The sequence below is a fragment of the Callithrix jacchus genome, chromosome 11 (assembly GCF_049354715.1).
Source record: "Callithrix jacchus isolate 240 chromosome 11, calJac240_pri, whole genome shotgun sequence".
NCBI classification, from domain to species: Eukaryota; Metazoa; Chordata; class Mammalia; order Primates; family Cebidae; genus Callithrix; species Callithrix jacchus.
In genome coordinates this window covers 54,463,028-54,488,430 of record NC_133512.1, presented here as the reverse complement: position 1 = coordinate 54,488,430, position 25,403 = coordinate 54,463,028, and the positions used below count along the sequence as shown (strand labels likewise).

At 35.7% G+C, this 25,403-nt stretch overlaps 1 protein-coding gene across 36 annotated transcripts in view; it reads left to right on the top strand.

The window, feature by feature from the left end:
• PPP1R9A (protein phosphatase 1 regulatory subunit 9A) overlaps positions 1 to 25,403 on the top strand; it is a 370,852-nt gene that overhangs the window by 263,213 nt on the left and 82,236 nt on the right. For 21 of the 36 annotated variants that reach the window (XR_013523941.1, XM_054237286.2, XM_035253834.3 and 18 more), the window contains one exon: positions 2,328 to 2,393. The exons of the other annotated variants lie outside the window; for them this stretch is intronic. Coding sequence is in view for 20 of the 21 variants with exons in the window: in XM_054237286.2 (XP_054093261.2) it covers positions 2,328 to 2,393 (66 nt within the window). In the remaining variant the exon portion in view is untranslated. The remainder of the gene's footprint in view (positions 1 to 2,327; positions 2,394 to 25,403) is intronic. 36 annotated transcript variants of the gene reach the window in all.

Genomic DNA, 25,403 nt, shown 5'->3' with positions numbered 1-25,403 from the left:
CGAAGTGCTTGATATGTTACTTCAAGTAACTCAGTTTATGGAAAAAAGTCAAGGAGACTTTTTTTGTATCTATCTCCATCCTCCTGTGTGACTTCGGTTTTCTTCCTTTCTTTTATGTTACACACTGCCTCACCAAAACGTGCCCAGATAAATCCAACTGTTAATTTTCAGTGCATAAGAGAAATGAAAGCTGTACAAATAGGGAAAATCCACTCCAGTGTTAAAATTTCAAATTATCAGTTGATTCAAATTATTTTTGTCTGAGAGTGAAAAATATTAAATTGATTGATTTGAGTGCTTTTTTTCCATTTTCTATTTACTCTCTGTCTCCCTTTATGAATGAAGAATACAATGTTGAGGAGGCATAAAAGAAATGAGAAGAACAAATATTGGATATGTAATAAATAAATGCTCCTTAAATAATTGAGTTAATTATATATATATATATATATATATATATATATATAAAATATAAAAATTAATTAATTAATATATCTGTGTTAAAACAGGCCCTGGATGTGTGTAATCAGTCACTTGGTTTTTCACTTTTGTGATTTATAGATTCATCTTGTGGTTTTAAAGTTAGAGTTACTTTTATTTGACGACGTCCCCTTTGACATTCCCTGTACCAGGCAGGAAAACCTTTAATTAGATACAGAGCAACCAAGTTCATCCAACTGATTTCCAGAGCCAGCTCTTAGATCAGCAATATCTGCTGAAGGATAGATAGCTTCTGTTTTTGATCAGATCATCCAAAGTTGATTGTAACTTGGAACTTGTCACATTGACAGAGAGGAGTTGCTTGCTTGAATTGATTACCTGGAAAACATCACAATGTGATAAATAGATCCTGAAATTATAAACCTACAGTGGACCTCTAATAAATAACTGTAATATTTAAATTTTTGCTTTTTCTGTTTTTTTCTTCCTCCAAATCATTAGAAGGGTTTAAAATAAGCGAACAGCCAAGTTTATTTTAATATGCATTCCTGATTTTGTTTACTTTCTGTTAAACATTCTGATTTAAAAAAAAAAAAAAGCTAAAATGGCTTTGCCTAAAAGCTGTAGAAGAAAAAGGAAGATACTGTTTAAGAAGAGGAAGTTGAATATATGAACAATTGAAAAATTTTAAATGTATATCTGAATATATCTGTGATTCATTATTGAATTTCTATTTAATAAAATAATTGATCATTTGCACGCTCTCTCTCTCTCTCTCTCTTTCTCTCTCTCTCTCTCTCTCTCTCTCTCAACAATCTGAAAGTTTGCCAAGGAGGATTTCAATAAATCCCTCAGGTAGCACTATTTCATGACACTTGGGGGGTATGATAAATTTTTCAGCTAGAATTTAACTTTTTAATAACATTTAATTTCTTGTCATAATCCACAACTGTCAGTATTTAGCCTTTTAGTAGTGAGATGAGGTAATTATGGTATATATTTTGTGTAGTATCTTTATATATATTATTAAGGAGCCTGATACAGTTTGAAGTACTGCAGGCTCACACTGGAAATAGAGTATAAACTGGTACTATATTCCATATTTGAATTAGAAAATAGGTATGGTCATTGAAATTAAGATAAACTATTGTACTTTAAAAATTATAATGATTTGGCTTCCTTAAATATTCTTTTAAGACATAATATTTATTACATTGTGAAGTCTTAGCTTATAGATAGCATTTCAGAGTCTCCTTAGGCAGTAATTCATAACAAGGTTAATCATCACTCCAGAAACTGAAGCTCCTTCTAAAATATAATTGAATCTTTCTTTCATAATTTGTTTTCATTACTGGAAATTAATACCGTTATAACAATATTATAGCAACATTATTTTTTAGAATCTTTTAAAGTATTGAATACAATTTAGAGTAGCTGCCCACATAGGTATGGGTGTTTATTGCTTGTGTTAGCATGTAATACTTAGAAGCAAAAATATAATGGAAGCTTTGGTTTGCATAAATATTAAAAGGTATACAAGAATATGTTTATGTTATAAAAAGTGTTAGAGGGATAACATTAAATTTGACTCTTTCTGTTTGCCATTCCTAGTTGGAAATAGTTCGTGTGTATAAACAAGTATTGGCAGTTATTATGGTTGGCCTTTTAATAATGTGATTATAATAATGTAAATAGATTGTATACTGTATTTATAATACTGAGAAACTAAGAGTGGGGGCATTTATTTTTTTACCAACATGCAGCACTTAACAGTGTATATTACAATAAGCACTGGGACCTCAGTGTTTTTCTATCCTTTATCATTAGGCTGCTCTCTTTGCGGTGTGGGGTAAGCCTTCTTTAATATTTTTTGTCAACCATTCTAGAACACTGTGGCTGAATTACAAGGAGTGTCTGGCAACTGCAATAACAATAACAACTATTTTATTAAGGTTTGTTTTTTGGTTGAAAGTAATGCTTACCTGTATTTTCCTGCTTCGTATGTAAAATTAAATATTCTTTGTGTCTTATTAACTATGTGTATGTTCTGAAGAACTTCTCTAGAGCCATGTGTTTTGTGCATTCAATAATAGTTTGAAAATAATCATTCGAGAGACATTTAATTCTAAAACATAGCATATATTTTACATGTAGGTTTGGCAATTTAGACTCATTTCTTAATATTTAGCCATGGATATGTTTATCCCCCAACACTTTAAATATTTTGTGATTCAAACTCAAAGGAAAAAAACAAATGTCCAACATTTGTTTTTTGGACAGATCTGTATGAGGTTTGCAAAGTAACAATGTATGTAGTGATTTATATTGTCTGTAAATAAATCCAGTACTTTTTAAGGAAATAATCTTTTGATATGAAGTTCTTGATTTTTCAAAACACTAAATACATTTATCTTTAAATTGTAGTATTTATTTGCATGATTTATATGATAGACATACCAAAATATCTAAAATGATACTATACTTTAACAAAATAATTCTTATTATGTTTAGTTGCTGTTAATATAGGTAGCAGTGCTTATAAATGGAGGTCAAGTGTATGTAAAAGGCACACTGATTTATGGCAATTAGAGGAGCCTGAAGAATAAAAGAAATATAAAACCTTTTTAACAGCCTGTTTGTGAACAGACTCCAGTTTGGTTGGATCTTTAAAGTCATTAAATTTAATTATATCCTTTGGTTTATGATCCCCAAATCTATAGCAATGGTCATTATCACTGAAACCCAGAATCACAAGGTGCTTGGAAAACATTCAGTTGAAGACCCTATCCATATGTGATGTAGCCTAAGCAGTGTATACACATGCTTCACACACACATACACACCCATACAACACATTCACACCACACATACCCACACACACCCCCCATACACCACACTCACACCACACGTACCCCCCCACATTCCCACACACATACCACACACACCACACTCACACCACACATACCCACACAAACACCACACTCACACCACACACCTCACACACCACACACACCCCACACACACCACACTCACACCACACACACCCACACACACCACATGTACACTACATACACACCTCACACACACACCCCTACACACAACACACATCCCACATACCCACACATATGACATGCCACACACACACACCACAGACACATATTACCCCCACAGACACATACATCAGACACAGTCTGATATCAGGGTGTAGACATCTTCCTGTACTTGAAAGATTCTCTCTAGAAATATTCTTTATATATGGATATGTTACTTATTAATAGCACTGTGTACAGACAGAAGGGTGGGTAGCGTCAAGTGGAGATAGAGGTTAGGATAGAAACCTTCATCTAAACAATGAAGATTCATCTTTGATTTTAAAAAATTAGGATGCAAAAGATTTGAATATATTTTCCTTCCCACTGCTACATTGTGATGTTATTTACTCGTGAGCTAGATACAAAATACCAAATAAACTTTATCAAATTCTTCCATGTAATTAAATTTATCCAAAAGTGTAGACTTTGTACCCCCTAGAAACTATGCTAGAACAATTCAATATTATGATGATGAAACACAGAGTTTGCAGTGTTAAAGAGATGTCATAGAAACTAACAAAAATGACAGTATTCTTCTGAATTTAAAAATGTATAGTTTATAAGTTGAATAATTATTCACTAAAAAGTTCCAAAATGCTAAAAGACACAGTAAGAGATGGATGCCTGGGAAACAGACTTACTTTCCCAGGGCCATGAGGATCCCCTGGTTTTTCTATGCCTTTTGTTTGCTCCATGTTTTACAGTGTTTAGTACACTGACTTTGTTGCCCTTGTATGTCAACTTAAACTGTTTGCCTTTCAGGGTTCTGTTTTCATTTCTTTCACAAAACATTGTGGGGCTAGCAGCCTTTTAAAAGTGTGTCAGTAGCACTGTGTGTATCTCTTTCTATCATTATTTATCCATAAATTTCCCCCATTACCCTATAATCTCTTCTAAGACAGGTTTCAATGGGCTTTTGCTTGCTACAACATTTTAATTGTCTTGACAGTCCATGAATTTGCAAGAAGACCCTATCTCTATCACACTAAACCACAATCTTCTTCATGTAAAACCAGAAAAAATAAATATGCATATTTTATCCCTTGAAAACCTTTGGGCCTATCCAAATAGCAACTTGGTGACTCACATTAACATGCCTTCTTTTTAGTCATAACTAAATAAACCCGCAGTACACAGTTAAAACAGAATAGTGAAAATGGCCTAAATTACAATGTTGCATATATATCCTTCTCTCCTTCCCAGTGTATTCACTTAGAAATAGACTTAAATCATAGAAACATACTTTCTATCACAGAAATACATTTCCATCTGCAATAAAAACTGAATGGTGACTTGAGCAAGGACTGAGATGGTAAAGCTGCTTTATCATGGAGTTTTGGCAAGCTTCATAAAGGCTTCATTCATTTTTAACTGATATTGAGGCTAGTAAGGATGTTAAAAACTCTAATTGGTTTCTGAAGTTTCAGTTCCTAAAGGGATTTTTAAATGGATTTATTGAGATAAATTTTACATAGAGTGAAATGCACATATCTTAAATGTATAATTTGGTATGTTATCATCACATAGCCCCATTTAAATATCAACTTTAATGAGTAATAATTTACATACACTAAAATACACCAATTTTAAGTGTATTTACGTTAACAATTTGATGAGTAATCACCACCATAAATAAGATATAAGACATTTTTGTTACCTCAAATGTTTACCTTATGAAACTTTGTAGTCACTCTCAGCCTGAAACAGCTATTCAGTCAGCTTTTTGAAACTGTAAGTTAATTTCTCCAATTCTAGAATGTCATTAGAATAAAAGTACAACGTACTTTTCTTGTAGTGCTTCTTTCACTCATCATAATGTCATAATTATTATTAATACTTAAATGTTATGATGGTACTGTGATTGGTATTGCTTTGAGTTACAGTAGACAAAACCCAGGGTCCACCTGATGTGGGATGCCTAATTAGGAAACTTCACCATAAAGCTGGAACTCCATGGACTACACTTTTCTGCAAGGTGAAAATAAATCTACCACCCCAGGGTCTGCATCGAAAATTGCCCCTGTCAAATCTTGGGTGCTAAGTGGAAGGGCAAAAAAAAAGTTTTTTTGAAATTATGATCACAAGTAGCCTTAATTTATGTTACTTTTCAGAAGAAAAAAAAGCATGTATTTCCTTGGGCACTTATCTTTACTCAATGAAAAAAAGGTAAAGTTTCAAGAAATATGAGTTTACAGTTTCAAAGTACAAAGTTCACAGGGAAATAAAGGACCAGGAGTAACAAACAACAGAAAATAGAAAGGAGGGAGGAAAAGAAAAGAAAGAGAAAGAAGAAAGGAAAGAAAGATAAGGTCAAAATCATTTTATTATCAGTTGTACCAAACTAGAACAAATATATCTAGTTGTATATTACAACTTATTCCAGAAGACATAAAAATGAAAGTAGTACAGCTTTGATTCCAGAAATGCAGTAAAATGTTGAGAGTGTGAGATGTATGAAGTAATAAGACATAATCTTCGTACAAAAAACCTAACAATGATGAGAAAAAAAATACATGTAAGTCCATCCCATTCAAGAAAACAATGCAAAAAAAAATTCCTAAACGAAATATTGGCAAATCATATGAAGCAACATATAAAAGAGATAATATATCATAACGAGGTTGGGTTTAGCCAGGAATGCAAGTATGGTTTAACATGTGAAAATCTGTCACTTTTTATATTTTACATTGTACTGGTAGGCAAGTTAAAGAAATTAAAGAAATAAATTGTAAAGGAAGAAATGAAACTGTTATTCACATTTGATGAGATTGTCTATTTAGAAATCTCAAAGAGTACCTATAGATAAGTTATTAGAAATAACATAAAATTATAGCAACTTTGCTGGATACATAATTAATATAAATAAAACGTCTGTTTCAATATGTCTGCAAACCAGGAGAAAACATAATTTATAAGTTACCATTTATAAGATTTCAAGACATAAATGATAGGGAAGACCTTCATAGAGAAAAATAGTATTTTATTGAGATATACTAAAGAAAGTGTATAAAACAGGACAAAGAAACCTTGTTCATGGATTGGAAGATTCAATAACTTGAGTCCATTAACTCCAAGTTGATTCAGTGCAATTCTAGTAAAAATAATTCAAAAGATTTTAAAATAGAATTTGGTAAGCTATTGCTAAAATACACATGAAAGGACAGTACACCAGAAATAACCATGACATTTCACATGCTTTATAATGGAAATAATTATTATTAAACTTTAGTAAATTTAGACTTTAAGGCAAAAGAATGAGCAAGTTGGTCAAGGAACCCAGAAATAGCCCTTTACATATATGAAAACCTGATTTTATGACATAGATAACACTCTAGAAGAGTTGAGAAATGTTTGGCCCTTCAATAAAGAGAATATAGTGAAGTTGATTGAGCCCCTGCATATAATCCATGTCCAAAATTCCATTTCAAGTGAACTGACTACTCAAATGTGAAAAGCAAAAATTTAATATTTGGAAGATAGTATAGAATACCTTTATGACCTCAGTTTTTAGAAATGTTTTTAAATGAGCCACTGAGAAAACTGACTACATTAAACTTAAAAACTTACTGTTCATCAAAAGAATACCTTTAAGAAAGTGAAAAGATCAGAAGCAGGAATAAAATGTTTAAAAAATAAATAACCAAAAGTAAGTTACAGTCAATTCTGAGAAATATATTTTTAGGCAATTTCATCATCATGTAAACATTACAGGCTGTACTTACACAAACCTAGATAATATAGTGTACTACACACCTAGGCTAGATGTTACAGCTTTTTCTCCTAGGCAAAAACCTGTGCAGCATATTACTGTACTGTAGGCAATTGTAACACAATGGTATTTGTGTATCTAAATATGGAAAATGTACAGTAGGAATATGGTATAAAACATAAAAAATGTTACACCCCTATAGGCCACATACCATGAATGATGCTTGCAGGACTAGGTGTTGCTCTGGCTGAGTCAGTAAGCAAATGTGAACACTAGGACATTACACTATTGCAGACTTTATAAACACTGTACATTTAACCTACAATGAAATTATTTTAAAATATTTTTCTTTGAAAATAAATTAACCTCAGCTTACTATAACTGTTTGCTTTTATAAACTTTTAGATTTTGAGAAACTTTTTGACTCTTTCCTTTTTAATGACACTTAGCTTAAAACACACATTGTATAGCTGTACAAGAATATTTTTTATCCTTATTCAGTAAGCTTTTTGCCATTTTTAATTTTTTACTTTTTAAATCTTCTTGTTTAAAACTAAGACACAAACATACACATTAACCCTGGCCTACATGGTCAGAATCATCAATATCTTCTATCTTCATGTCCTGTGCCACTGGTAGGTCTCAGGGCAATAACACATGGAGCTGTCATCTTTCATGATAACAATGCCTCTTCTGGAATACCAACTGAAGAACCTGCCTGAGGCCATTTTACAGTCAGTCTTTTTTTTATAAGTAGAAGGACTACACTCTAAAATAACAGTAAAAAGCATAGTAAATACCTAAACCACTAATATAGCTGTTTATTATAAAGTAGCATGTGCTGTACAAAATTGTGTGCATATTTTTATACAGCTGGCTGCAGAGTAGGTTTGTTTACACCAGTATCACCACAAACATGAGTAATGTATTGTACTATAACATTATGACAGCTTTTCAGCTCTATTATAATCTTATGGGACCACTGTCATATGTAAGGTCCAGCATTGACGAAAATTTCATTATATGGCACATGACTATATATAAAAAGTACTTGTGTGAGCCAGTAAGGAAAGACTACAATGGGCCATTGGCTTGAGCAGGCATGTCTCAGAAAAGGAAACCTCCATAGCAGTTGATGTCCAAATATATTAGCAATCAGCAAGCGAAAAACCAAAATAAAGTACTACTGCATACCTACTGAATTGATTTAAATCAGATATTTTAAGTTTCAGTGAGGATGTGGAGTGAGGAAAACTCTTATTCTCTGCACATAGGAAAATAAATAAGCCCAATCGTTTTGAAAAACAACTGGGCATTTTCTAATACAGTTGATTCAACAATTATATTTTTTGCTAACTATCCTAGTAAAACTCGTATACATGAGCCATAGACATGTATAACATTGTTTTTGTAGAAGTAAAACATTGAATATATATGACATCTCTATCAACAGAGAATGGATAAATATATTATGGTATAGTCGTACAATTAAATTTTATGTTGATGCAGCAACCAACAACAATGGGTGGAATCTCAAGAGCATAGAGTTAAAAGTAAAAAAGCACAGAAAAATATCCACAATATTATTCCATTTATATAAAGGATAAAATCTTGTCAAAATGATATATTGTTTGGGTATAAAAATATAGCAAAACTTAAAAAAAAAAGCCTCAGAATGATAAAATTGGTAAAATTCAGCAGAATTACCCCAGAAGAGTAAGCAAGTAAAATGGAATCAAGGAGGCACACACACACAGAGGACTTCAATGCAAATGAGTGGTCCTGTTCCTTTTCTTGAACTAAATTGTTAGTTTATTGGTGGTGGTTATATAATTATTCATTATGTTTTACATTTATTTCTTGAATAGGCTTTATGTCAACTCAGTATTTAATATAATTTAGAATCTGCCATGTATAATATATTTAGCAGTTTTGTTATTATGTGGATATGAAAATCATAGTTTCTCCTTTCTGAGGAATTATAAAATGGCTTAAAATTCTGTGTCTCCAACTTGCTTCAGTATGAGAATATCATGGTACTTCTTTAAAAATACAGATTTATCCACCCAGCCTCACACCTACTGAATTTGAATATGGCTTGCAGGGGTGTCACCTGCGGATGTTTGTGGGAAGGGGTTGGATGTAATCAGTATTGGAGTGGTCCAGTGTAAAGGTGCCAGGAACCCTAAAGTAAATATCTTTGAGTCCTGGTATTACAGACACGTTGCAAGAAGGCATGGCTGCCACAAACCACAAGACAGTCGTGTGAGGAAAGGACTAGAATTATTCTCCCTGGAAGGAGATTGTAAGATTGAGACTATGTTTATCATTAATCTATAAGATAATCCATGTAATACTACCCATGACATTTTTGTTGTTTTTTTTAAGACCTTAAATGCTATAACTTGGTTCAATTTGATGATCTGATGACATTTTTGCAGTTATATGAATCAGTTTTTATATAAATATATTTTTCAAGATTTAGTTACTTGTACTATTATAGAATTGCTGAAATAATGATAACATATGCCTCTTAAGTCACTCAATAGCTGTCCTCATCTGTAGAGGAAAATTCAGGGAAATACAAATCTCTTAGTCTCTTTCCACAGTTTTATTGGCATCAGAATAAGCACTTCATTGTTCTCTTGGCAAGTAAAATGAAACTCAAGGAAGACTGCCAGTTTGAATTTGCAGTGTGACATTTGAATTATAGAGGTCTACTTTGGTCTGTCCACTGTTTAGTTCAGGATCTCAGCAGGAAAAAGAGAGATCACTGGTTCCCTTCTCATGTAGAATATATTTATTAGGAACTTAAACATAGTAGCATTTATCTCTTTATAAGTAGGTAAATTTATCAAGTGGAATTGAATGAAGAATATTAAGACATGGAAAATATATTTTATACTCACAAGAAGCTTATTTTGCTGTGGAAATAGTAAATATATATGGTAAGAAAAATGTAAATCCTTTTCAAGGCAACCTGTTAAAAGATCCAGTAACCATAGTATAAAAGAATCAACACAATTTTAAGGCATACAAAGTAAAAGGGAATTTGCTATTTCTGGTTTCTATTTTTATTTGCAAGGAGGTTTTTGTTGCTTTTGTTTATTTTCTGTAGCACAAGCAGGTGCAGCAATATAGGGTGTGTTCAAAAAAAAATGTCTTTTTTAACAGTGCAAGGAACCTGTTTGTTATACACAGAGACCCATCACTGAACACAGCCAACATCAATCCCTGCTTTCTTTTCTTTAATTGAATTTTAGGTTTGGGGGTACATGTGAAGAACATGCAAGATTGTTGCATAGGTACACACATGGCAGTGTGATTTGCTGCCTTCCTCCCCATCATCTATATCTGGCATTTCTCCCCATGTTATCCCTCCCCAACTCCCCACCCCCTGCTGTCCCTCCCCTAGTCCACCCCCACAGACCCCAGTGTGTGATGCTACCCTCCTTGTGTCCATATGTTCTCATTGTTCAACACCCACCTATGAGTGAGAACATGCGGTGTTTGATTTTCTGTTCTTCTCTCAGTTTGCTGAGGTTACCAGGTTCATCCATGTCCCTACAAAGGACACGAACTTAACGTTTTTTTATGGCTGCATAGTATCCCATGGTGTATATGTGCCACATTTTCCCTGTCCAGTCTATCATCGATGAGCATTTGGGTTGATTCCAGGTCTTTGCTGTTGTAAACAGTGCCACAAGGAACATTCGTGTGCATGTGTCCTTATAGTAGAATGATTTATAATCCTTTGGATATATACCCAGTAATGGGATTGCTGGGTCAAATGGAATTTCTGTTTCTAGGTCCTTGAGGAATCGCCACACTGTCTTCCACAGTGGTTGAACTAATTTACACTCCCACCAACAGTGTAAAAGTTCCTATTTCTCCACATCCTCTCCAGCATCTGTTGTCTCCAGATTTTTTAATGATTGCCATTCTAACTGGCATGAGATGGTATCAATGTAGTTTTGATTTGCATTTCTCTAATGACCAGTGATGATGAGCATTTTTTTCATATGTTTGTTGTCCTCATGTATGTCTTCTTTTGTAAAGTGCCTCTTCATATCCTTTGCCCACTTTTGAATGGGCTAATTTGTTTTTTTTTCTTGTAAATCTGTTTTAGTTCTTTGTAGATTCTGGATATCAGCCCTTTGTCAGATGGGTAGATTGCAAAAATTTTTTCCCATTCTGTTGGTTGCCAATTCACTCTAATGACTGTTTCTTTTGCCGTGCAGAAGCTGTGGAGTCTGATTAGGTCCCATTTGTCTATTTTGGCTTTTGTTGCCAATGCTTTTGGTGTTTTGGTCATGAAGTCCTTGCCTATGCCTATGTCCTGAATGGTTTTGCCTAGGTTTTCTTCTAGGGTTTTTATGGTGTTAGGTCTTATGTTTAAGTCTTTAATCCATCTGGAGTTAATTTTAGTGTAAGGTGTCATGAAGGGGTCCAGTTTCTGCTTTCTGCACATGGCTAGCCAGTTTTCCCAACACCGTTTATTAAACATGGACTCCTTTCCCCATTCCTGGTTTTTTGAGGTTTGTCAAAGCTCAGATGGTTGTAGATGTGTGGTGCTGCCTCCGAGGCCTTTGTTCTGTTCCATTGGTTGATATCTCTGTTTTGGTACTAGTACCATGTTGTTTTGATTACTGTAGCCTTGTAGTATATTTTGAAGTCTGGTAGTGTGATGCCTCCTGCTTTGTTCTTTTTGCTTAGAATTGACTTGGCTCTGTGGGCTCTCTTTTGGTTCCATATGAAGTTAAGGTGTTTTTTTCCAGTTCTGTGAAGAAGGTCATTGGTAGCTTGATGGAGATAGCATTGAATCTGTAAATTACTTTGGGCAGTATGGCCATTTTCACGATATTGATTCTTCCTAACCATGAACATGGAATGTTTCTCCATCTGTTTGTGTTCTCTCTTATTTTGTTGAGCAGTTATTTGTAGTTCTCCTTGAAGAGATCCTTTACGTTCCTTGTTAGTTTGTATTCTTAGGTATTTTATTCTCTTTGTAGCAATTGTGAATGGCAGTTCATTTTTGATTTGGCTCTCTTTAAGTCTGTTATTGGGGTATAGGAATGCTTGTGATTTTTGCACACTGATTTTGTATCCTGAGACTTTACTGAAGTTGCTTATCAGTTTCAGGAGATTTTGGGCTGAGACGATGGGGTCTTTTTATATACAATCATGTCGTCTGCAAATAGAGACAATTTGACTTCCTCCTTTCCTATTTTTATACCCTTTATTTCTTTTTCTTGCCTGATTACTCTGGCTAGAGTTTCAATACTATATTGAATAGGAGTGGTCAGAAAATATTTTAAAAACAGCCTATCTGCAGAGCAGAGTATATAAAAACAAGTAATAACTAGAAAGTATTTTAAAAGATAATTACTTAAAGTAATTGCAGTTTTCGCCATTGAATGTAATGGAATTACTTTTGCAGCAACCTAATAGAACAATAGCGTTGAGTCTTTCTAAAATCAGTGGAATTTCTTGACATTTGGACCTCATCTAACTAGATAGACATTTTAAAAAAATTTTTGGGAAACAGTTTTCCATAAGCCTCTCACTTTTCTGAGACACTGATTGCCCTATAGTCTGGACTACCTTTTCAAGTGTTTATGTTTGTGAACTGAACAGCCTTGGAAGATAGTTTTTCCCTTTAGAGTAAAGGGCAATAATACTTCTGATTATAAAAGATTTTGGTTACATAGCTCTAGGTTCTTCTGACATGTCTACCTGTGAAGGAATCATCTGGCCTTCTACTCATTATCCTTTGAAAATTTTGGCTTGAGGAGCCAGTCCAAAAATGGTAATACAACCGTTCTCCTTTATCTGCAATTTTGCATATGAGGGTATCAGTTACCCACAGTACAGTACAGTAAGATATTTTAAGAGAAGGAGACCATGTTCACATAACTTTTATTACAGTATGTTATAATTATTCCATTTTATTAGTTAATAACATAGTACATAGATTATACTGTGCCTAATTTATAAATTAAACTTCATCACTTGTATGTATGTATAGGAAAAAGCATAGTATATAATAAGGCTCGGTACTATCTGATCTGCATCCATTGGGGTGTCTTGGATTTATTTTTTGTGGATAAGGGTATATAACTGTAGTCTGTTTCAACTAGTACAAAGACCCATCATGGGTTGAAGAAGGGTCTGACCCCACAACTATACTGATCATGAATAGAAGAAATTTCACTCACTGGAGAAATGATGAGGCAGGGTGTTTAATGCTAGATAAGGAGGAATAGCAACAGTTGGGCTGCTTTTTGACTCAACCCCTCTTGCAGTCTGTCCTGTCTGTCATGCCAACTCTAGATTCATTCTGATGATAAAAGGTGTCACAACCTTTTATCATGGGTCCTGGGTGTTATAAGGGAATATTGTTCCTTTTGGGGAAATTTCTCTGAGATAAATAAACTTCTATGAGAAACCTAGTGAGGATTTGGGCCCTCACTGTCTTGGATTGAATCTATAATGCTGAAGAAGGTAACAACTCGCTTGAGAATGTGAAATTGTCCCAAGATAGTCTAGATAAATTCTTACAGTCAGCCTTATCATCCTGTAAAAGTCCCCTGTCCTTTTATGTTGGAATCAGGTTAAAGAGAGATGTTACCATGGTAACAGGGCAGCGAATGCCCTAGATGAAGATGGACTCCATAACAGAATTTTTGCTATGGAAGTCAAGATTATGATTGCTGAGTCAAAGACTCCCCACAACTAAGTAAATGGTGTCAATAATTATGAGCAGCCTTATGTAGTGCCTCAGGTGAACTGTAACCAGTGAAGTTAGGTTAAACCATGAGTAAACACTGCACTGCTCACAACTGAGTGTACTTGTGACAGCCACAGAGCTCTTCTCTGCTTCCACACCTCTTGGTGCCTCCCCGCTCCACCCTGACTTTAGCTGCTTTGGGCTGAAATCTCTTTGCCTTCCAGAAAGACCAAATTTTATAAAAATCCCTTGAATATAATGGAGAACTTTAGAGAGGGAAAACACTTGAACTCTATTGTTTTGTTCTGTTGATACTCTGGTTCCCAACTCACTATCTCACCTGGTGCCACTGAGAAGGATGCCCAAATTCAACTCATATAATGGGTTCACAGTAGGAAGGGAGGCAAAAATGGCCTTGTGGATGGGACCCTTTGTGGGCAAACACAATGTAATGGTGATATGGTTTCCACTGCTACTTGTGTAATGGAATTGATGTGTTATATGCATGAACTTCTTGTCACATTAGTGTTAATGGTGATTCTCCCATTCAGAGATTGCCACATGTACAGCGGTAACAGTGGATCATGTAGATCACCTTCCCTGTTTCCCTTAGGTGGCCCAGCAGAAACAAGGTAGCATCTCAGGAGGAGAAAAGGAATTCACAGCTTATTTAGACACTTAATGGGCTAGGAGCAGTGGCTCATGCCTGTAATCCCAATACTTTCTGAGGCCAAGGCAGGAGGATCACTTGAGGTCAGGAGTTCAAGACCAGCCTAGCAGACATGGAGACAGGGGTCTCTACTAAATATACAAAAATTAGCTGGGTGTGGTGGTGCATGTCTGTAATCCTAGCTACTCTGGAGGCTGAAGCAGGAGAATCACTTGAGGCCAAGAGGTGGTGGTTTCAGTGAGCTGAGATCGTGCCACTGTACTCTAGCCTGGGTGACCAAATGAGACTCTATCTAAAAATAATAATAATAATAGACACTTGTGGCTGCCTGGATTCTCAGGCCATTTCCCAACTCAACAATACCACATGCTAGCTCAGTCACCAAACATACCTCTTATTTTTTTTAAGTGGCTGTGAATTTGCTACTAAACTCTTACTGAAATTGAATGTCTATGGAGAGATGGGAATGCTTTTACATTATTGGTGGGAGTGTAAATTAGTTCAGCCATTGTGGAAGACAGTGTGGCAATTCCTCAAGGATCTAGAACTAGAAATACCATTTGATCCAGCAATCCCATTACTGGGTATATAGCCAAAGAAGTATAAATCATTCTACTATAAGGACACATGCACGTGTATGTTTATTGCAGCACTGTTCACAATAGAAAAGACTTGGAACCAGCCCAAATGCCCATCAATGATAGACTGGATAAAGAAAATGTGGCACATATACACAGTGGAATACTATGCAGCCATAAAAAGGAATGAGTTCATGTCCTTTGCAGGGACATGGATGAAGCTGGAAACCACCATTTTCAGCAAACTACACAGGAACAGAAAACCAAACACCACATATTCTCACTCATAAGTGGGAGTTGAACAGTGAGAACACATGGGCACAGGGAGGGGAACATCACACACCAGGGCCTGTTGGGGGGTGGGGGATAGGGGAGGGATAGCATTAGGAAAAATGCCTAATGTAGATGACAGATTGATGGATCCAGTAAACCACCATGGCAAATGTATACCTGTATAACAAACCTACACTTTCTGCACATTTATCCCAGAACTTAAAGTATAAAAAATAACCACATTAAAAATAATAATAAAAAGAAATTGAATGTCTGACCCATGGACAGACAATATTTCTGGCCTCATATTCTCAGTTTGAGATGGGTCAACTTGAAATCATGACCAACAAGATTGGAAGAGTTCAACAAACATTGTCAAATAGAAATGACAGATTCTAGAAAGCTGCCAATTTGGCTACAAGTGGTAGCTTTCTGTTTGATTAAAACTTTGTCTCTCTGCCTCCTGAAGTGGAGTGTTTAGCTTGGTGATGTCTTCAATTTATAGGCTTTCTTTAAATTCCTGGTATTTTTTCACTAATGGTTCTGCCAAGTTGTCCAATGTTGTCTTCTGGTTTTTTAATCTCAGCACTAGTTATGCAGACTCCAAAAAGGACATGGTCACTCTGCTCAATAGGCAGAACACAAGCCCATTTATATCTCTGGCCAGTACTCCCCTTGATGAAGCTTGTTATATTTTGCTGACTCTCTGGGTCTATTGCAACTGACTTGTTTGATCTGTCACTCCTACAATTACAGACTGACATATTAAAGTTTGGGATAGATAGGGTTGAGAGTGGTGGCTCACACCTGTAATTCCAATACTTTGGGAGGTTGAGGTGGGAGAATAATTTGAGGCCAGGGGATTAAGACCAGCCTGGGCAACACAGCAAGACCTGTCTCCACAAAAATAATTTTTTAAAAGCCTGGCATGGCAGTGCTGTGTGCCTGTAGTCCCAGCTACATGGGAGTCTGAGGTTGGAAACTCCTGGACTTGAGCCCAGGAGTTTTGAGGCTGCAGTGAGCTGTGATTGTGCCATTGGACTGCACCCTGGGTAATAGAGTGAGACCCTGTCTCCAATCAATCAATTTTTTAAAAAGTTTGGGATGGCAGACAGTGGAAACCAAGTGTGGCAACTGGCCACATTCTTTGAACTGCTCATGTAGCTACACCTTAGAGGTATTTTTAATATATTTAAATTTATTTAAAGAAAGACTTTTAAAATTAGAATCAGAATCTGCAGTTTAATAGGATCTCCAGCTGATTCTTTTAAAAATATTTTTATTGATGCATAAGATGTATATCATTTCAGGGTACATGTGACAATTTAATATATTCATTTAATTTGTAAAGATCAAATCAGTTTACTTGGGATATTCATCACCAAAGAAAGATCTTTGTAAGAAATCCTTTCTTAAAGAAAAAAGAAATAAAGAAATAATTTCTTTAGAATATTTTAAAGAATTTTTAAAAATTTTTTATGTATTAAAGAAAGACCACCATTAGATCATGTAGCCTTCAGATGATTATACAGATCCCTCCAAAATGAAGCTACCATTAGTAACTAAAGGGTGCTTTCCTGAGGGATAACTAATTTGTAATTTATATGAGCCCAACAGGCAATCATCCTTGTGATTGAAGACATTTAATTAGATAAGCTCTTAGGAAAATGGTTCTGAATTGTAGGTAATGTGATTATTGGTACCACCTCCATCTTGGCAGGCAGTCATGTCAGCCTCAACTTTTTGGCCAGGGATTTTCTGGATAGTAGAATTGATCTAACCCTCAATACAGAAGCTTAAGGAAAAAGTCCTGGGTTTCTGAGGTATATCCTGATGGTTCATGAGAGTTCTTTAATCAATTGGGTCTGGGATCCTAGGGAATATAGTTGTTACCAATACTGCAAGTTGGACCGATTGTGCTGCTTGGAATCCTATTGATAGTAGTCTTAATCATATTCTCTGAGATAGACTGAATGGCTTTAGTCCTAGCCATTCTTCATGACATTCATCAGTGTGGCCAAGGGAATGCCATAGTCCGCAAGCCAAGACTGTGTAGAAATGAGGGTGGACGTTGTTCGGAGACAGTGCCTCCATGGGTTCTCCCTTCTCTGCTTGTCTTTTGAGCAGCAGCAGCACCAGCAGCCTTTGTTTCAGATTATCTTTCCAATTATGTTGGTATCATTAGGGGATAGTATCTCCCTTTAGGGCAGTGACGGGTTTGTTTATCACTCATTATTTAAAAATTTGAATTTCCTAAGGGCAGAATTCTTAATAAGATTTTATTGGTTTTACTGTCTTTTTTTTTTTTTTTTTTCTGGAGACAGAGTTTTGCTCTGCCACCCAGGCTAGAGCACAGTGATGCAATCTTGACTGACTGCAACCTCTGCCTTACGGGTTCAAATGTTTCTCATGCCTCAGCTTCCCAAGTAGCTGGGATTACAGGCCAGTGCCACCATGCCCGGCTAATTTTGTATTTTTTTTAATAGAAACAAACTTTCACCATGTTGGCCAGGCTGGTCTCAAACTCCTGACCTCAAGTGATCCACCCGCCTCAGCCTTCCTAAGTGTTGGGATTACAGATGTGAGCCACCACCCCCAGCCTGGTTATATGTTCTGCTTCATTTTTAAACCACATTCTTTTGGTGGTTCCCTGGATTTGAACTTTGTTTAGAAGCCATTTCTTAACTTTAGACTTAATTTTAAGACTTTGAAAAATACCAAGTTTCTGTTTAAACAGAAAGAATTCCTTTCTGTTTAATAGTACTGTCAACTGAACTGTTCTTTTTACATTTTACTATAAGCAGCAAGAAGAAATCAGGCAACACCTTCACCACTGTGTTTAGAAGTCTGCTGAGCCAGATCACCCTGTTCACAAGGAACACTTCCTACTTTCTCATTAGAGAAGGTGATAATGTTGCTAGGCTTTGTGTCACTACATAACAAGCACACCCCCTTCCGGTTTCCATTAACAATCTGTGCAGTGCAATTTAGGCTTGCTCTAGCACACTCTTCAGAATCCTTCTAGCCTTCGCCCACTGCCTGTTACCAAAGCCACTTCCCTGTTTTTTTCCGTATTTGTTTTGGCAGCATCCCTCTTCTATTGCTGCATTACAAATTACCACCAAAACTTAGCAATGTAAAACAAGAAACATTTGTACATTACAGTGTCTGTGGGTCAATTTAGCTGGATGCCTCTGACTCAAAATTTCTCCCAAGGTTGTAAGTAAGGTGTTAGCCAGAGCTGTGGTCATCCATATGCTCCACTGGGAGAGGATCTGCATCCATGCTCACTCACAGCTGTTGGCAGGACTGAGAAGACCTACTTCCAGGCTCCCTCAAGTGCCTTGGCAGGCTTCAGGTCCTCACTGGCTGTTGGCCAGAAACATCAGCTCCTTGGGATGTGAGCCTCTCCCTGCTCATAATATGGCAACTTGCTTCCCAATAATCAGGGCTGAGAAAGAGAAAGAGCCAAGAGGACAAAAGAGACACAAGTCACAGTCTTTTTTGTCAACTAATCTGAGAAGTGGCATTCCATTACTTTCATTGTATTCTGGTGGTTAGAAGTCAGTCATTCCAGCTCACACTCAGTGAGAAGGAATTATGTAAGGGCATGAACACTCAGAAGAGCAAGGTCACTGGGGTCATTTTGGAGTCTGCCTCCCATGGTAAGAAATAGCATCCCAGAGTATACTTTGTAAAGTATACTTTCTAAAAGGAAGGGGATAAAAACTGAAGATGGCTTTAAAATATTTGTAAAATCAAATGCTACATTTATGAACTGTCTATCACAATTGCTACAAAATGTTAGGAAGGAAAAGATGGATTTGAGTTGTTGGAAAAGATATTATTGGCAAATAAAGGTTTTTTTGGTCAAAATTTTAGGAAGAATAAATTTTCAGCAACATTACCAATGACCTGACGAGCTGAAAGCCTGAAGGCAAAGAACATAGAAGCCATATGAGTAATCTAGAGAAGGATTTTAGATGTTTCTTGGTGACTAGAGAGTGAGAATGGAGTAAAAAATCAGGAAACATTTTGATAACAAGAGATTGACAATTTCAAATGAGTTGATAAGTGAGAGAAAAAAATAAATATATATGATAGGCCAGGCATCATGTTGGATATTTTGTATATTTTTTGACTCCTCTTAATATTCTATAAGATTGGTATCTTTTATACCATTTTATAGAAGAGGAGACCATAAAAGATACAATCTGAATGACTTGCTCATTGTCATGCAACTGTGACATTAGTTTTTCTTCTGTTTTCTGGACTTTGTCTCTCCAACCCCAAATGCTGTTTTTGTTGCATTACTTTATGGTGGTGTCCTGGAGAAACAAGATATGGTGAAAACAATCATAATCATAAAGTCATGCAGTCATTTAGTATATTCTAGGCACTGTAGTTAACTCTTTAATAGCACTACAATGAATTCTCATAACAACGTCTTTAAATGAAGAAGGTGCTATTATTCCCATTTTACAGATGAGCAAACAACATTCAAAGAGACTAAGTGTACTAACACTATAAAACTAAGACACACAGAAGTCACTGACCAAAAATGCAAAGAGAGATGCCTTGGCACACAGAGGGATGCTTTTTGCCAAAACCCCTCTGGATGGTTGGTGCAGATTTAGGAATTTTAAACATTAAAATGTGAGTTTGAGGTCTTTCTCCTGCAGGGAAAAAACAGTTTTTTCTATTCTCTCACAGAAGTGCATCTGAAAATACATAGAACCAAATTCAAATCCAGTAAACAAATTCCAACAAAAACTGCATAATTAAGGCTACTTTTGTGATTAGCACCATTTAGTTTCCCTGAATTTGCCAGAGCAAACATTGCTATAGCAAAAATTACTGCTAATGGTTGAACCTAACAACAAGAGAAAATCCCCAAAAGGGTCATTTAGGTCCCAGCTGCAGCTGTGCTTCACTATATTTCATCCTGGAAAGCTGAGATTAACAGGAAAACCAGGCTTTTCTGTGCTATGCAGATGTGGCTACAACTACCTGAATTTACTCAGCAAACATTTGTTTAGTGCCCACTAGTGTATTAGCACACTGGGATTGCAGGGATAAATTGTACCTGGCATTCTCTAGGAATGTTCAGATCAAAGAAGTTGATGAGAGAAGGCAGATATAGAAACATCAAAGCATTATGAGTGATATCAACCACACAGTGGGAGCATAAAGGAGTGAAGTAGGAAAGTCTTAAGGGCAGCACCTTCACAGGATGTTCTCATGTACATTGATATTCATCTTGAATTCCTGGGTGGGGCTGGGGAGGCAGTGAGGAGGGCAGAGGCATGGAAGTTTTCTTGGGCTTGGGTAGAAGCTGGTGCCTACTCCAAAACTGGAAATATAAGTGAAGGAACAGGTTTATGGAAAAGTTTTACTTCAGAAATGACTGATTTGCTTATAAAAGATTCATGTGTTGAGGTCTTCTAGGAACTTAGATTTATGAGACCAAAGTTTAGCAAACGCAGTTACAAGATACAGATTGGAAAAGCTTCAGTCTGTTGCTATTGCAATAGGCTGACGGCAGCAGCAAATATAGCTGTCATTTTGAGCACCTATCACGTGTCAGACCTTGTGTTAAATACAAGGCACCATCTAACTTAATCTCATGACAACTTTCTTATGCTAAAGTAAGGAACTGTTTTGTCCTTACTTTATAGATGAAGAGATTAAAGCTCAGATATGGAAGCTAACGCCCAATGTCTCAGGGCCAGGACTTGAACACAGGTCTATGTGACTTCAAAACCAAATTATTTCATTGATCCCCACTTAACCAATTTGCCAGTGTAACAGATACTGTCTGTTCCTTTTGCAAAATCTAGACAACAAAATCTAGATAACAAAATCTAGTTATCAGTAGCTCTCATGAATATCCCAGGCTCTAGTATGTCTACATACTTCTCCCACTAGTCAGAAGTTATATGTTTACCAAGAGACAGGACCTGTTGGTTGAACCTGTTATTATAATTATATTACTTTACAAAATATTAAGTGATGTAATATGTGTGTAAAGGAAGTTGTATCTATGAAAACTAAATACAATGCTTTGGGAAGATTTAATAAAGACTGGCAACTCAAGAAAATTAGGTGTGAGAAGGAAATATAAAAGATGCGGAAAACCATAAAAATCTAGAGGAATTTTGCATTCATTTTGCCTTGCAAGGATCTTTTTCATCTGTTTTAAAGATACTGCAATACTTTGATAGACTATATGTTATGGTTGTAGTTTATACAAGACAGAGTGCATGAAATGTCAGTCAGCAGACCCATATGCCAAGAGATAGGCTTGGCCCTGCAATTAAAAGATGAGCAAATAAATGAATACTTCTGTGATTTATTAACATAAAATGGTATGCGTATATGTGTGTGTTCATTTGTTTTGTCAATGATTCTTCTCTGTGTTGCAATTAACCCACCAATACTGCCCCCCATCCTTTCAAAGGGGAATTCTGTATACTTGCCATGGGTAAGCATATTATGAGAGAGGAGAAGAGGACAAGAACTTTGGAGCCCACTCTACAGAGGTACAAGTCTTCAAAGTGAACTCAGTGATAATATTCAAAGCTGTGGAAGGTGAATTTCAATACAACAGGATTATGCACCAAGGTTTGGGGTTGGGATAACATAAAACATTTATTCCCAATTTTTTTTTCCCACAGAACTTTAGTTTCTGTAGACTGGAAACATTACAGCATAGAAGAAGGAGCATAGGCTTTGGATATGTTGGATGTAGCTTCAACAGCTTAACTAATTGACCTTAGGTATGGTCTCTTGAGTCTCAATTTCCTCAAATTAAGATAATATGGTAACACCTCTATCACATAGTTGTTGGGGAATGTATAATGCTGGGCACGCAGTAAGTTGGAAAGGATTGCTCTTCATTTTTTGCCCCATTGCATGGGGCTATTAAAAAGTATTATATATTAATCAAAAAGGTAGAGAAGGACATGGAAAGGAAAATTACTATCTCCGTCAGTTTTTTACCCAAAAAACTGTTACAGCCACATTTGGAGTAGATTTGTATGTTAGGAAAAAGAATTTCAAGAGTCTTTGCTTACTTGAAAGATTTTTTAATTCGAGCAGAAATAGAAAAAGCTAGACACCAGTGGAAATACTTTGTTGTAATTTTGGGTTTTGTTGGTTTTGTTTTTTTTTAGTACAACATTGTTCATCTTCCTTTGTGAATGGCAGATTTAAAATTTGAGGTTTACAACATTCTAAGGACACATTCCATGTGACTTGTTTTATTTGCAGTGTGACCACAAAAATAATTTTCATTTTCAATAAAGATAAAATATCAGAAGAACCTATTTTTCTTACTCCACTAAATGTAACTTTTTTATTTCCAGGTATTTATCAGATTCTGTAGTAAATGCATTTTTTATTCTAAAGCCTATTTAAGGTTGGAATGGCAAGTGATCAGCAAGAGAGAATTACAACATAATATTTTAAACATGCCATCCCTAGCCTATAATAAGTAATAAGTAGAATCAAGACAGCAAAAGACATATTTGTCCTCAAGATGCTTATAAGGCTAATTGGAGAAAGAAAACATTAGGAAATAGAAAGATGAAGTGAATGATAAGAATTTTAACAGTACTGCAAGTAATTGGGGTATTGGGAAGGAGAGGAGACTGGCAGAGTCAACAAAAGAATCAAGAAGAATGCTTAATAACATATTTATGAAGATAATTTTCATAATTAAAGTGTATATGGATGACAAAGTGCTACTATACTTAGAGGTAAGAATTGCATATGTTGTGTATACCCTAATCCTGTGATTCACGGTAAGGTTGTATTATGATATGCTACTGCCTTCTTAACAAGTAGCCACAGTTTATTTTCTTTATGTTATTGAAAACCTCCTTAGAAAGTTCTGTATATTAACCAAGTTAATGCATTGGCATTCTTGGATTTATTCTTTTAAAAATATTTGCTGAGATTCTGTTTTATGTCTGGTCCATCCTATTTATAGGATGTATTTATATTCTCTCACATATACTGAACAACTATTTATTTTCAAGCTAGCAAAAGGAAATCAAATTGTTCATTTCAACTCTTGTTTAAAACGTGCCTGGTTGTTACGGCTTAGTCATACTTTAAATTTAGCATAGGAGTTTCTCGAGTCATTCAATGCTGTATATAGTGAATTCTATATATCTGGCTTAAGCCTTCATAGTAAAGGCTTGGGTTTTGCTGCCAGTTATAACGATAGGGTTAAAAACAAGTACACAGTTTTATACCTCTGCATGAAAATTCTTCTGAAAGGTATCTTGAGATTATTTACTTGCCAGTCTTACTGCATTCCTGTTAACTTCACTGGAATTTACAAAGTATTTGTTGGCTCTAGAAATATGTATGGACAGGAGATGAATTAATTCACAGAATACCAAGAAAATTATCAAATCTGGAATTAGATTTTTTTTTAAAAGAGTTGTAGGATCTCATTTTACCAATAAATAAGTACAAGCTATCTGGGACCAACCAGCTCCCTTTCTTCAGCAACCTTCGCCTGTTAGTGCCAAAGACACTTGAGGTGGTATTTATAGTTTAGACATTTTCAGACTGACTTCCACAGAGTTCTAGAGTTCCAGGTACTCAGGAGATAAAAGGATCATACTGGAGGCTACCAACCTCTTTTCCTTTCAGTCAAATCAGTTCTGATAGTAATTGGGGAAAATAAAGTTTCCAACTAACCTGTAACCAGTTTGGAAAATTATTGCTCTGCATGGAATATCTGAGCTTACTTCCATACACAGATGCCATCAATGTCAAGTTCTTCATGACAGTAGCCTCTGTGTGAGGAGGCAGATTGTGAAGGATGCTGTGGCAGTGTGTTCATCATAGTCAGTGACCCTCAAACTCCTTACTAGAAACTGTCTCCTTTCAGGCTTTGCAACTTAGAGAAACATGGAAAACTTGGAGAGAAATCAGAGCACAACCACAAAGAAAATTTCAGTGAATTACCTTTGAGGAAACTAGAATTATTTTATTTGGAAAAGAGAAATCTGAAGGCAACTTAACAATAGTCTTCCAGACATTGAGAATTATTAGATTGGGATTAAGGACCAGATTTCCTTCATGTGCAAGCATGGGTTGGGGGGAAAGGGAGGGGGGGATTCCTGCTTTGGTAGGAAGAATATAATACAGAACCGAAAGAAAAAAACAGCAATCAGATGCTGATCCCGTTTAATCAAAGGAATAGATCATTCTCTACACTGTTCATGACAGTTTTTAAAAGGCAATGTGAATTTCTATCTCTGTTTTATGTGTTAGATAATGTGTCACCTGAACGAACAGGGGTGAGTTCAATGAACTTTGTCTTTTTAACCCTGTGAGTCAGTGATTTATCTTTAAATTATCTCATAAGGTATAGATTTCAAACAATTATTTTGAATTATATTCTCACAGCTTGATGCTGCCAGGAGAGGATCTACTTTCTAATAAAATTAAGGAAGTTAGTGACAAAGAGGAACATTTATTCCATGGGTCATGAACTCAGATATATACAAGGGCCAGTGGGCATTACAAAGGAGTGAAGCTAACAACATAGAACAATATGGCGTTAGAGAAGTTGTGGGGTATAAGAAAGCTTATAACTCTTCTAAGAAGGGCAGCCACTGCTAACTGGCCAATTGTTATCATCTCCTAATGTGCCTATATTAACAGATATTTGGCTTTCTCAAAGCTGGAAATCCAAAACTTTATGTGAAACATTTTTCTCACATTGACAAAATATTCAGATTTATAAAAGTATTTTGCTTGCTGGGCAGGCAAAACAATACACTTGGTGCAGGCTATAGGTTAGAAACCTTTTGGTTTATTCTTTAGCTCACTAGTTCACTACCACAATAATTAACAAACAAAACAGAACTGTTTGAACTTTAAAGCT